Source organism: Fonsecaea nubica (assembly GCF_001646965.1).
Source record: "Fonsecaea nubica strain CBS 269.64 chromosome Unknown Scaff8, whole genome shotgun sequence".
Classification (NCBI taxonomy): Eukaryota; Fungi; Ascomycota; class Eurotiomycetes; order Chaetothyriales; family Herpotrichiellaceae; genus Fonsecaea; species Fonsecaea nubica.
The window spans coordinates 414,250-427,771 of NW_019173681.1; the positions used below are offsets into that span (position 1 = coordinate 414,250).

The 13,522-nt window shown below is 53.6% G+C and overlaps 6 protein-coding genes across 6 annotated transcripts; 3 read left to right on the plus strand and 3 right to left on the minus strand.

Annotated features, from left to right (window-relative positions):
- Positions 1-21: 21 nt before the first annotated feature.
- Positions 22-1,925, plus strand: AYO20_01993 (hypothetical protein; the record flags this gene model as incomplete). The annotated part of the gene is made up of 5 exons (XM_022640299.1): positions 22-114; positions 187-224; positions 279-304; positions 359-1,123; positions 1,177-1,925. The coding sequence occupies 5 exons, from the start codon at positions 22-24 to the stop codon at positions 1,923-1,925; spliced, it is 1,671 nt and encodes a 556-aa protein (XP_022503799.1).
- Positions 1,926-2,680: 755 nt separating this feature from the next.
- Positions 2,681-3,845, plus strand: AYO20_01994 (hypothetical protein; the record flags this gene model as incomplete). Its single annotated transcript, XM_022640300.1, has 2 exons — positions 2,681-2,760; positions 3,092-3,845. 2 exons carry the CDS (start codon positions 2,681-2,683, stop codon positions 3,843-3,845), a joined length of 834 nt encoding a protein of 277 aa, XP_022503800.1.
- A 1,066-nt stretch (positions 3,846-4,911) lies between these two features.
- AYO20_01995 (hypothetical protein) lies at positions 4,912-7,308 on the minus strand (the record flags this gene model as incomplete). Its single annotated transcript, XM_022640301.1, has 1 exon — positions 4,912-7,308. The coding sequence occupies one exon, from the start codon at positions 7,306-7,308 to the stop codon at positions 4,912-4,914; it is 2,397 nt and encodes a 798-aa protein (XP_022503801.1).
- A 313-nt stretch (positions 7,309-7,621) lies between these two features.
- On the minus strand, positions 7,622-9,143 carry AYO20_01996 (hypothetical protein; the record flags this gene model as incomplete). The annotated part of the gene is made up of 2 exons (XM_022640302.1): positions 7,622-8,785; positions 8,859-9,143. 2 exons carry the CDS (start codon positions 9,141-9,143, stop codon positions 7,622-7,624), a joined length of 1,449 nt encoding a protein of 482 aa, XP_022503802.1.
- Positions 9,144-10,260: 1,117 nt separating this feature from the next.
- On the plus strand, positions 10,261-10,804 carry AYO20_01997 (hypothetical protein; the record flags this gene model as incomplete). Its single annotated transcript, XM_022640303.1, has 2 exons — positions 10,261-10,548; positions 10,736-10,804. The coding sequence occupies 2 exons, from the start codon at positions 10,261-10,263 to the stop codon at positions 10,802-10,804; spliced, it is 357 nt and encodes a 118-aa protein (XP_022503803.1).
- A 587-nt stretch (positions 10,805-11,391) lies between these two features.
- On the minus strand, positions 11,392-13,452 carry AYO20_01998 (hypothetical protein; the record flags this gene model as incomplete). The annotated part of the gene is made up of 1 exon (XM_022640304.1): positions 11,392-13,452. One exon carries the CDS (start codon positions 13,450-13,452, stop codon positions 11,392-11,394), a length of 2,061 nt encoding a protein of 686 aa, XP_022503804.1.
- Positions 13,453-13,522: the final 70 nt, after the last annotated feature.

Here is a 13,522-nt window from a genome sequence, read left to right on the forward strand (position 1 = left end):
TTCTCACACATTGTCATTGCCATGAAGGCCTTCTCCGCCGCTGCGACCGCTGTCGCTGGCGCTACTCTTTTCTTCAGAGCCGCATTTGCAGATGTAGACCCTATTGTCATTAAAGTACGCTGTCACCCAACCTCTCTGTCCCGAGCCAGGGAAGATGAACAGGACTGATCGTTTGTTTGCACCTAGGGCTCGAAATTCTTCTATGAGACCAATGGAACACAATTGTAAGTGCAGCTCCTGATATCACTCCCTGGATCGTGGGCTAATGCGGCATACAGCTTCATTAAAGGCGTGGCCTACCAACGTGCGTTCCTCTCCTCGGTCCTGTACTCGATGAGACATTGACAAGTGAAAAAAGAGGATTATCTAGGCAATGGCACAACATCCAGCGGTGACGACAACTATATTGACCCTCTGGCCGATGCTTCGACATGCCAGCGAGACATTCCCTACCTCACCCAACTCGGAACCAACACCATCCGTGTCTACGCGGTCGACCCCACCAAGAACCACGATGATTGCATGAATGCGCTGGCAGACGCTGGCATCTATGTCATTGCTGACCTCTCGTCTCCTGGTACCTCGATCAACCGTGACACCCCCACCTGGGACGATGACTTGTATGCTCGCTATACTGCGGTCATTGACAACATGTCCAAATATACGAATACCCTGGGTTACTTTGCAGGCAACGAGGTGTCCAACAACAACACCAACACCGATGCCAGCGCATTCGTCAAGGCTGCCGTCCGCGACATGAAGGCTTATATCAAGAGACAAAACTACCGTCCCATAGGAGTGGGCTATGCTACCAACGACGATGCCGATATTCGTGTCAATCTTGCCAATTACTTCGACTGCGGAGACTCGGCGGATTCTATTGATTTCTGGGGCTACAACATCTACTCGTGGTGCGGCAAGTCTAGCTACACGCTGTCTGGCTACGATGAACGTACCAAGGAATTCTCAACCTACAATGTCCCTGTGTTCTTTGCAGAGTACGGATGCAACACCGTTCAACCCCGTCAGTTCACTGAAGTGCAGGCCCTGTTCGGCCCTCAAATGACTCCTGTGTGGTCGGGCGGCATTGTCTACATGTATTTCCAAGAGGCAAACGACTATGGTGAGAGATTCATGTTTCTTTCTGCACTAGACTCATGCTAACAGCGAGTTAAGGTCTGGTCACTGTTTCCGGCGATTCGGTGAGCACTCTGGCCGACTTCAACGCCTTGTCCACCCAAATTGCGCAAATTGACCCAACTGGCGTCAACGCAAACGACTACACCCCGACCAATACTGCTGCCGCCTCCTGCCCGAGTGTCGGTGACGACTGGCAAGCGTCGTCCAGCCTGCCTCCCACGCCCAACCAAGAACTCTGCGAATGCATGTTCAATGCGTTGACCTGCCGTCCCAACAACGTGCCCACTGACGAGATTGGTGACTTATTCGGCGTTGTTTGTGGTCTCGCCGATGGTGTCTGCGACGGTATTGCCGCCAACGCCACCACCGGCGACTACGGTGCTTACAGCATGTGCAATGCTGAGCAACAACTCGGGTGGGCACTCAACACCTACTACGAACAACAAGCTGCACAAGGAAACGGCGCCTCGGCCTGCGATTTCAGCGGCTCTGCCTCAACAGCATCCCCTACCAGCCCAAGTGGAAATTGCGCGACGTTGATCAGCCAGGCCGGTAATGGAGGCACTGGTACTGTCACCTCAGCACCCAGCGGCACGGGAGGGTCGGGATCGAGCTCCGGTTCTGGGTCTGGATCCAGCTCAGGGTCTGGCGGCAGCAGCAGCGGTAGCGGCTCGGCAAATGCCGGTATCCATGGAATTTCGACTCCTAGCCATGTGGGTGTGATGCAGCTCGTGGTTTACCTCACGATCGCATTTGTTTCAGGGGCGGGTATGATTTTGTTGTAGGGGGTTCAATGAGCGAGTTGAAGATGCGTGTAGTTAGTTACATTGGTTAGCAGCGATTCGAGCTTGTTCATATGGGTTTGCGGGGGTCTTCGATAGTCACAGCTTTGCCACAGCTACAATACTTCTTCGGTCGATGGCAAGTAATTGACGGCATCGGAGGAATTCAGTGGGCACTGCATTCAGTTGGCCTAGGGGGTATCCCGAACAGAATGAATCAAAAACAGATCAAAACTTGTCTTCCAGAGCCATTTCACAGAGTTGAAGAGGAGGTGCCAGTATCTGCTGCGCATCGCTCTCATGCGTCTCTGTATGCGCAGCCTTGCTTGTCACGTGCTAGTCACGTGCTTGTGTATAGGCGCTGGGCGGGTAATTGTCGGTTTATCATGGCCACCCATTCACCATTCGTACCAGGATCCGCCAGTCGGCTCTCATAGTATGTGAATGAGAGAACATTTATCTTTATCGTCTTATACCACTAAGGCTTGGAGGATATTGTCTGCAATTATGGTCTTGAACGAGGATGCCTGAGGCGAGCTCATCCGACGATCCAGGCGACAACCCTCGCTGTGCTGCCTGTTGGTGAAGCATCAAAATCCCTCTAAAAACCCCCCTGCGCTGGCTCCATCTCTCTGGCCACCCACCAACATTCACACACACGTACACACTCTCTCCGCGCCAGTGATTCCAAGGATTTGCCCCTCTCAATCGAAAGAAACAAATCCTACATTTCGTCCGTCCTACGCCATAGGTCGACTATGACTAGCACATACGGCGTCCGTGAGCTTTATGGAGGGGCAATGACCGTGGAGTTACCGGTGGATCTGATTGATTCAAGGTAAGTGAGTCTCTTCCGATAAGTGTCAAGCAAGAGTCGATTGGGACCGAGGCAGAGACGGTATCAACAGCGTAAAGGATGGATGTATGACAGGAGATGTGGCTGAGACGAGACCGCGGGAGTCGCTGAATAACGACACGTACTTGCGCTCCTCGATTCCAGCCTGCCATGATATTCTATAGCCTGATCCCATCTCCCGACATTTTGGCGCACGCGTCATGCATACTGTCGTCCCTTCCGAACGAGCAAAGCACATCTCTGTCTATTCGTCTTATCTGTTTGGGGGAGGCGTCTTCTACAGAGTGTTTCTCGAGTGCTGACAGTGCAACAGCGACATCCGGCAGATCCCCGACCATCAAGAAGTCTTCCTTTCGCCGACAACGCTGACGTCGGTCATCTTCGAGATCGACGACTACGTCCCGGCCAACGTGAGCCAACCCAGTCCGTCCCCAGGGCCGACAACCACGACCTCGACGACCACGGCGCCTGACGGAACGACGACCACCACAACCACTACAGCCGTTACCCAAACCATCGTCAATGGCACCGCAGCCGCCCCGCAGCGGTCACGAGAAGAGCTGGACGCCGAGGCAGCAAAGGTCCATTTTACCGACGTGATTTCGCCGCCGGACACGCTTGCATCTCCGCTGCCGAACCCGCAACCCGTCCAGATGGCCGACCCCAGCTTGGCCGGGCATCCCGCGTACATGCTGGCAGGGAACATCAACAGTCACGAGATAGCGCGACAACCAACGACGACGACACCATCCCTCCCCACCGCCGGATCGACTTCTTCCTCTTCCCCTTCCGCCACCTCATCATCTTCTTCCTCCGCTCAACATCTAACCTCGCTGGTCCACCAGTTCCTCCTCCTGATCCGTCTCCCATCCTACAGCACTGACGTGTGCGTCCGCATCAACGTGCCCGTCAAGGAATTCGTCGAGGCCGGCCAGCGCCTGGGCTCGTCGTCCGACAGCCCCGCCACCCAGGCTATGATTCTCGACGAGGTCACCCACGCACGCGACGTCTTTGCCCACATCGTCCGCTCCTTGACCATTAGGGATTTCAGCCTCTTTAATGCCTGAGAGTTGTTACTATGCCGGAATTCGTTCGTGCGTTCATCGCAATGGGATGGTCATTCATGTATTACATGGGTGGTGGTGGTGGATGGAGGGATATGGTGACGCTCTCCGGCTTCGCATTCGGATATTCATCGAGAAGGAAAGGAAAAGAAAAGGTAAAGGGCCCAGGGATGATCGGACTTGCATCAATGCATGAAATGGATTTCCTCGACTCGACCCATAGATCGATCCTCAAGGAACGGAATGGAACGGGGGTGCATAGCAGTCATAGGAACGAGGGGAGGTCAAAGAGAAAAGAGCAGCGAGAGAGAGGGAGAAAAAGAGACCATCACTATGCGCGGGACCTGCGAACCGTGGATCGTGGACCGGGGAGACCGGACGGAGGTCATGTCTTTTCCAGCTCGTCCTTCAACGCGGGCCATGGCACTTACATACCTTTATCTACCTCCCTAGGTATTATATGTCTCGAATGAACCTGGGTCGCTCGGTCGAGTGTCGAATGCCAGGTTGGTCTACGATTCACTGTTCACTGTTCACGCGTTCACTGTTGAATGGTATGTACTGTCTGTACTCAGCATTCATGCCTCGTCCGTCGGTCAGTCGATTGGTCAGTCAGTCAGTCACATTACATTAGATACCTAGATAGCGATCAATACAAACAATTATCCATATCCATATCCATTCGCATGGACTTGACGAGTAGTTCATTCATTCAACATGCGCAATCGCACTCGCTGGGCAGGATAGAGAGCCGTATTCAATTCTGGATGGGATCGTGAAAGGTCACATTCATTTATTCACTTCTCACACTTGTCCTTGTGACAACCAGCCCTGGTATGGACGCCAGACAAACTGGAACGCAACGCACTCATCTGCCTGGTATGTACAGGTTCAGCTACCTGAAACCCGACTCAATCAATGTCTTGACTGTAAAATGCCTCTTTCCTGGACATGAACGTCGTCGTCGTGTTGTTGTTGATGATGACACCATCGAGCGGACAACACGCTTGCTTCTTCACCAACACTCTGATCCAACTAATGGTGACAAGCCATCCAATCAATCAATCAATCAGTCACTCAGCTCAATCATCTCAATCATCCGGCCCAGTCCACCGCCACTGCTGGTGGTGCTGCTGCCCGAAGTCGTACTCTCGGCACTCTCTTCTCTTTTCAGATTCGGCGGCTCTTTTGCTTCTGGTTTCTCCTTCTTGACAGGACTCGCTCTAGGCTTCGGTCTGACTTGGACCAATCTTCCTTTACACTTCCCACATCGATGTTTCTCGACATCAACACTCTTACTATGTCGTCCGTACTCCGCTCCGCATCCTTCGTCCTCCCCCAAGTTGAGAAAATCCCTAGCGGCAGACTTGTCCTGGCGGCCGACGCAAACCCAGAGATATTTGTGGTTGATTACATAGCTGTGTTTAGTAGTGACGTGCACGTTCTTCCAGGACTCGACATCAGTCGATCGCAGATGCGACGTGACTTTGGCAGCCCACTGCTTGAAGCTTGCGCCGTGGGGTTGATCGCGCACGTTACTGATCATGAAGTTCGTCAAGTGGCAGAACTCGTGCGCCAGTGTGTTGACCAGACGGTCTTCGCCGTCGATGATCTTCTCAGCCAGTTCGATTGACGCATAGTGTTGCACCTTCACTCCCGATTCCCTAGACTCATTTACATCGCCGCCCTTTATGGGTGAGCCGGATGGCTTGGTGATCGTTCTCTTCCAGTTCGCTCGGCCAGCCGTTGAACGCAGAGTCTTTGACCAGATGATGCGCACCCCGCCTGTGCTGGACGCCAATCGGTCGAGTTGGGAGTTGGCGACCTTATCGTCGAGCTCGTGTAACAAGTCGAGCGCAAGCTGTTGTTTCTTAGAGTCAAAAGCCTTCTTCCTTGCTGCAGCTGTCCGCTTCTCTTCTGCTAATCGTTTCTTCTCTTCCTTCTCGGGACTCTTGAACGCTGATTTCGACTTGGTCGGTGACAAGCAAGGACTGGGAAGTGAATCCGAACGATCGAAAAACATGTCTTGCTCCTCGTCCTCTGAGTCTGACCACACTTGGAACCGACCAAGCGGCCCCTTTCTTGGAGACGTCGCCGGTGCCTTCTTTGGAGAATACTCGTCATTCCACTCGTTGATCACATTATGATCCCAGAAAGCGTCCATACTCTGGCGATGTGGGGATTGTGGGATGAACTGTCGCTTGGAAGGGGATAGCAATTTTGAGGGTGACTTGAGTTTTGAGGGTGATCGAGGTGGTGTGGCAGGTGGTGTCTTGAAGTGATCTTCCCTTTTGTGGATGGGCTTCTCAACGACGTCTTTAAAGTCATTGTCAAAATCGGTATCGACAGACTGGTCCTTCGAGGGAATCATCAAGACAGGCTCAGCAGGAGGTGGAGGAAGCTGAGGAAGATTGTCGAAGTTCTTGAGACGATTTGGGTCTTGAAAAGGATTTGATGGAATCTCATGCTGTGATTGAAGTGAGAGTGAGCTGGGTTGAGCATTAAACGTGGTGTCTGGAACAACTGTCGGGGACGAGGTGAGGTCGATCGTTTCAACATCTCCTCTCCGAACATGGGATTCGTTATCCCCTAGAGAAATATCTCCCAGTGCTTTTGATAACGTCTCCTCCTGCTGATTCTCCGTGTCCGACCCTCCATGGTCACCAAAACTGAGGCGTCGCCGAGTTGGCGATCCCCGGTGCAGCCGTCTTCGCGGACGCGTTTGTGAGGCTTTTATTGTTGGTCTGCGATAATCATCCTCGTCCGGATCTGACGATGAAGTTTCGTAGTAGCTCAGTTCGGCGTCATCGTCAACAATGAAGCCGCTCAAATCTGTGTCCTCATCATCCTCTTCTTCGTCTGCGCCTGAATCCCCACTATCGTCGTGGCATCGAGCCTCCTTCATGACGAATCTGCTTGCACGATTAAACACCTGCTTTCTTTTGCGATTGTCACCTCTTGTTGGCCGCGATGTATCCTCCCGCTCTCGAGGATTGAGTAGGTTCTCAGTCTTTGACGACTCTGCCAACCTCACTGACCACCCGTCGTCTTCCACAGCCAAGGCCTTCAGTGGAATGAGCAATGAGTCTACATGGGCCAATCTCAGACTTCTCTGAGGACTCTCAGGTGAGCGGCGGTTGCTAGAAGTGACGTGGGTCTCGGCAACGTTTAGATTTCGAGGGAGAAGCGGGACATGTTTGAGGATGGTCCGGGTTGGCTTTTCCGGCTTCGTGGCTTCTTTGCGACAACGAAGATTGCCCGGGAGGTGGGAGTTGTTGAGCTCACGTCTCTTGACAGGACTCGGTCCTCCTTGTGGTTTCTTCTGTGGCGACGTGGACTCCTCGAGGGCGGGCTTCTTGCGTGGGGACCGTCGCAACCCGGTGTTTGTGCTGGTGGCCATCAACGGCTTCGGCGCAAAGATGGCGCTGAGATCAGGGAGGTCGTCTTCGGACGAGTAGGCGGACATGATTGCTACGCTGCTCTGCTCTGGTCAATGGAATGTTGTCGCTGTCATTAAGAAGTGAGAACTAAGTCGTTGACGATCGTGTTTACGATTGTCCGCATTGGGACGCGATGCCACGGCAACGGAATAAAATTCATGCCGCTTTAAATGTACCCGTACCAAAAGTTCCCCCGCTTTGTATTACTTCTTTTATTGCAAGCTCCGTCCTTATCAAAACTACAATCTGTTCTTCTTGTTCTCGCCTCCTCGCCTGACAAAGTTAAGTCTCGCGTTGTAGAATGGTCGTCTGGCCCCTCGCGCCCTCGGTTGCAAATCTTCATGAGGATTGGTGGGTGTAAACTCGCATCTTGTTCAGCACATGCTCTGCGCAGACATATCTTCTGGAAGAATTGTGACTCACCTCGAAAGTCTTGATGAGCCGCGCGATGACCTTCTTCATCTCAATCATTGCCAAATTGCGCCCTATGCAGATCCGCCGCCCCGCGCTGAAGCTGAGATCTGCGTGGTCCCTTCGCCTGAGTTCCTCGTCGCTGATCCCGATCCACCGTTCCGGTAGATATTGCTCAGGATCAGGCCCGTATATCTCAGTATCTCTGTTCAGGACGGCCGTGCTGACTGACACATTAGTGCCACCAGGGATCCAGACGCCGTCGATGGTCGCGCCGGGGTTCGGAACGGTTCGTTCCAGCATGGTCGTCCTGGCTCGGTTTACCCTGAGAGACTCACGAATCACGCTATCTAGGTAAGGGAGGCTCTGCACCTCGGAAAACTGTGGCACATCACTCAGCGCCGCCGAGAGGATTTCTGCCTCCAACTTGGCCATTTTCTCGGGGTGCTGCAACAGAGTGACGAGGATGGCTGCCGTCGTCTGCCCAGTAGTCTCGCTGCCGGCATGCATGGTCGACACCAGGAAACCTACCACGTCATTCGTTTTGACCAACTCCGGTGCTCTTCTGCTGGCTGCCAGGTATTTTCCTAGGAGGTCGACTTGATTTTCCAGCTGTTTCTCGTCGCGCAGTCGCTTCTGCAACCTCTGGGCCGCCAGCGCACCCAGCATCGACGACGTTTCCAATCTTTGCATGATGGGATTCTTGAACAGCCACCGCTCCAATGTCGGTATGGCTGCCCAGAAATGCCAATGAGTGATGCGGTCGGCCGCGCCTCCAATGGTGTTTCCAAAGTCCTGCTGGTGACTCAAAAAGGCTTGGTCTTCTGTCAAGGCAATGCGCGAGATGCTGTCAAAAGCCCAGTACCCCATTGTGGTGCCGATGGCGATGTCGTTCTTGGTTTTGTCGAGATAACTCACCAACGAGGAGATTGTATGGTCGAGCTCCGCCTCCTGTCGCAGAAAGGAGGTCATTGTGAAATTGCCCAACAGGAGACGCTTGACGGCACTCATTCGTTTTTCGTCCAGAATGCTGACAAAAGAAGTGATTTCACGACCCCGGATCATCACTCGAAGTGGCAGATAGAATGAGGACTAGTCAAAATGTCTAGTGAGCCCTTTGGAAGGATGTCTGACTGGACATGGTCTTGGATGGGATCAACCATACCTTTGGCATGACATCAGTTGTCCTGTATATGACAGGAACGGCTGACGGTTTGCTGAAGATTATGCGGTTCGGACCTAACCTGACAACCGGCCCATACTTGTCGTGGAGCTCTGTGGTGAGCTGAGCAAAGTTCGTTCCTGTCCAGAATCTATAGACGAACCAGAAGTCCGTCAAGGCTGCAAGGAAAGGGCCTGGAACGTGGCGAAGACGGAGATATCGTCGGAGGAAGAAAGCGACCGACCAAAAGGACAGGGCAAGGGCAGTGAAAGCCCAGAACTGGCTCATGATGAAGTCTAGGACGTGCATCATCTCGACAAGTCCTGTGTGAGACCAAATACTGATTTTGTCCCTGAGGCTGGTAGAGACACTAACACTACGAGGCAGGACAGGTATGCAGCATTGTTTATATATCGAGATGATATCTGTTCACTCTATGGATCGGCGAAATCAGATTCAGACTCACCAGGACCAATTCCGTCTGAAATGAAAGTCAGGCATATCATAAGCATGATATTCTCAGATTCAAGGAACATTCAGGATCAGCAGCCCGCAGTGCTGTAGCCTCATCTGTATGCATACACCTGGGACCCTGTTCTCCACACTACACCACTTGAGATGGCCACGTCCTTTGGTGGTTCGGCGGGGTTCCGTGCCCACCAGAGCTGACAAGCCTCGTTTGCCGGGAGATGGGGAGCTGTGGGGATGTCAGCGTCGTTCATTTTTGAGATATAATACTGTTCATGGATACCTGGGTCGTCCTAAGAAGGGGCTGACTCACCAGATTCCTGTCAGACTCAATGGTTGATGGATTACTATACAAGAGATGATACCAGGTATTACACCAAGTACAAGTACAGGAGGCTGGATATATCCATGATTATGTGCACGTGACCTTGGACACGTGATTCCAATCACGTGAGTATCGACCGACTCTTTATCGTTGCCCAGCATGATCTGATTCTTGATCTCTCAACCCCAAGGAGCCAATCCCTCTTATTCTTCGGCTAATTCATTCCCATTCCCGTTCCCATTGATAACATCTTCCCAAGAGAAACTTTCTTTCCCCCCCAGCCAGCCAGTGGCGTGAGGAGTTTCTCTTACCCAGATATCAACATATCCAGCCAACCAACCACCCTTGACAGCTCAAGTAATTCTAGATCCCCGGGGTTGAAAGTTCACGCTGCAAAGGACTCGAACAAGGCAGATCACGCCACGTTCAAAGACCTCCGAGGGCGAACGCTCTTCCCGCGTTTGCCGTGTTTTAAAAGATACATACATATATACAAATAGCGATCCAACTTTCTTTTCGGTCCCAAAAAGGGGTGTTTTCTTGTCCCTTTGCTTTCCCCTTCCCGGTTTCACCTCCTCTAAACCCCCAACAACTTGTTGTTTATCGCTTATCATGAAGCCCACCTCTGCCGCCGTCCTCCACCAGATTGCAAAGCCACGGCTCGTGGTCCCTCTGGGTGGAATCAGACAATACACGGTCACCAGGGTGACGCTGCTCCCCACGGCCCTGGCCCGCGCGGAAAGAGCCTCGGACCTCAAGGCGCATCCGGAGAGCGCGCTCACGCAGGAGAAGCTGCCGGACAAGAAAGGGAACCGGCACTGGTCCGAGGAGAATGCCACCCTGAGCGAAGCCGACGTAAGTTCCAAGTTCAAGTTCAAGTTCGACGTCAAGTCAGGTCAGGTCAGGTTCTGAAGGGGTTAAATATTCAATCATCACCAACTTTTCTCCCCACCCCCTCCCCCATATCTTGAGGTCGAGCGGGACTGCAGTGAATGAGGGATAGGAAACCTGGGCAAATGACACAATGACTCTCGCACCCGCCCGCGCCACCCACCCAGCCTACCAGCCAACTGACCGTCTCGCACAGGTCAAAGCGGACCGCGAAGCCGAAGAGGCGAAATCATCAGCCACCAAGAGTCAAGACAAGAAGGCGTAAAGTGCCACCGCTCCCTCGATAATCGCGGCGTGAGGTATATCGCACATTGTCACGATGGGCACGCCGAGGAAACGAGAACCTGCTGCCCACATTTTCACCCCGGGGTGGTTCGGAGGTCCACCACCAGATCCCGGGATTTCTGGGATGGAGTCTACCATCGTTCCACGGCGGATGGATAACGCACGGGCGTGTATACAAGGCGGGATTTACCAGTGATCACCAGTGACAAGGGAAAATCGGCATCCATTACTGTCCTCCATAGCCAAATCCGTTTCACCCAGATGGTGAACACAAAAATTAACTATGGGTCCGAACCGCTTTTCTTCTCGGATCTCCTTCCCATCCCTCTCTTCTTGATGGCAGTGACAATGGCGATGATGTTTGGATGATGATGATTATTCTTGATTGATCGTCCTGACGAACGCGGATTTTTCGTTGTATTACTTCAACTGATTCATCTACCGCTTGCTCTATCTATATTGAAACGGGACTCTACGTGATCAAACCCCCCCCCCCCCCCCCCCCCACTTCCTAAACACCACATCAGACGACGATTGACATTGAACACACTGGACTAGTCAGTGTTTTTATGCAAACCAGTAGACCTCGCCCAGCACAATGGCGCTGGACACGACAATCTGCATCAGCAGTGGCAGCATGTTCACACGGGCAAACTTCCACTGACTCACGCGCACGCCCTTGTGGGCGAGGAGGCCCCTCCACAGCAGGCCGGCCAGGGACCCGGCGAACGTGTAGCTGAACGCCCCGATGTTGCTGCCCATGGCGACGCTGTAAATGGCGGCGAGCACCACGCGCGGGTCGCGCTGCACGTTTGCGGACCGCGTGAACTGCGCGTCTCGGAGGATCTCGACCAGGATGATGGTCGCGCCGATGTTCGTCCCTGCCAGCGGACACAGGAAGGCCGCGCTGACGAAGCCGAAGAAGAAGACGGTCGCCGCCGGCGACGTGCATGCCCGCGCGAACCCGATCGCGAAGACGCGGATCCAGCCGCGCTGGGAGAGGCCGCGGACGAGGATGAACTCGGCCATGGCGAAAGGCAGGAGCGGGATCGGGAGCAGCGAGACGGTGTGCGCTGTGGAGGGGAAGCGTGATGACAGCGCGCGGAGGAGAGAGGTAAGTGTTGTGTGATCGGCCTTGGTGCTGGGGTCGGAAGGGGCCACAGATTCCTTGTTGTGTCGAGACCTTGCAGAAAGGGGAAGAGAAAGGGGTCGAGGAGGAGCAGATTCAGTACACCGGGTATCGTCCTTGGCTCGCGTGTCTTCCGTGTCTTTTGCCAGGATCGGTGGCGATGGCGATGAGGACCCAGACGGCTTGGGTGACGGGTACCCTCCGTTCTCTAGAACTGGAGGCTCCTCCAGTTGATCGCCTGCCGAGACGTGGATTTGGATTGGCCCTGATCGTCTGTCCTCCATCTCTGACATCTCTGCCGCGGAGTCTCGCGATTGCTGTCGCACAATTTCCCGACCAACCTCGGGGTGAAGCCAGTCGCTTACAACATTGAAGAGGAATGCCAACACACCGGCGGGCGCCGTCACCATCCAGACCTCCACCGCATGGCCTGGCACGAAGCTCGTACCGACGAGCACCGACACGGTGACCAGCATTAACGCGCTAAGAAAAAATGCACCTGTGCGGTCACGGAGTTTGCTCCAGGGGTCGTCCGTCAAGGGTGTCAGCGTCTTGGGGATCCTCTTCCAGAACATGCCGAGAAGAATGGGATAGCTCAAGGCCGCCGGAATCAGAGAGGGAAGAACCGTCCACTTGGTAAAGTCGGTCAAGTAGTTGAGTCCAAAACTACCTGTGATGAGAATGTTGGTCGGGTTGCTGCTCACCAACACCGCCGAGGCCGTATTCGCAGCCATGAACTCAGCAAACACCCAGGCCGTCGGATCAAGGCCCGTATGCTGGCTCAGATATGCCAAGAACGGTGTGCCGGAGAGAATGAGCGGATCATTGCCCACGATACACGCCGTGAGCAGAAAAAAGACGTACAGATAAGTGAACAGCAATCGCCCAGAGCTGCCACCGCGTTTGGAGACATAGAATGCAGTAGCCTCGAGGGCACCGGTCCCGTCAAGGGCGATAGAGATGTAGGCGAGCGAAATGAAGAGAACAAGAACGTCATATGGTTTGACCGTCTCATCTCCCACAATACCAAGTTTGATCGTGGAGCCATGGATAGTCGTGGTCGCAAGGAGCAGAACGACGGCGATGACGGGGGCTGTCGTGAGAGACAAATGGACATGAAGCCGGCGACTAGACAGGGTTCTGTGCTCACTAAGTCTGATAAGCCTGGTATTCACAAGCGTGGAGAGGAGAAGCCGTTGTAGGGGTGCCGGTAGCGGAATCTTGATCGGCCAGATAACCAAGATGGAGACGACGCAGAAGACGGCGAGGATGAAGCCGGAGTGGCCGTTGAGAGAGTCTGGTTGGCCATTGGTGCTGGACATGCCCCTTTCGAAGTGATGAAAGTAGATCTCCGGACAACGCTTGTCACTTCCATATCGACCAGGTACAACACTGATGGGGGCATAAGGGCTTGAGATACAAGATCGGGGAGGGTTGTTGGAGGAGAAGCAGCCAAGAATGACGTCGACGGTCCCGCCCTTGGCATCTCTTGGCGGCATTCGTTCAACGTCCGATCTACTGTACCGAGTCCCTGTAACGGCTTTACTTCTATCAAGTCGCCCTTCTATA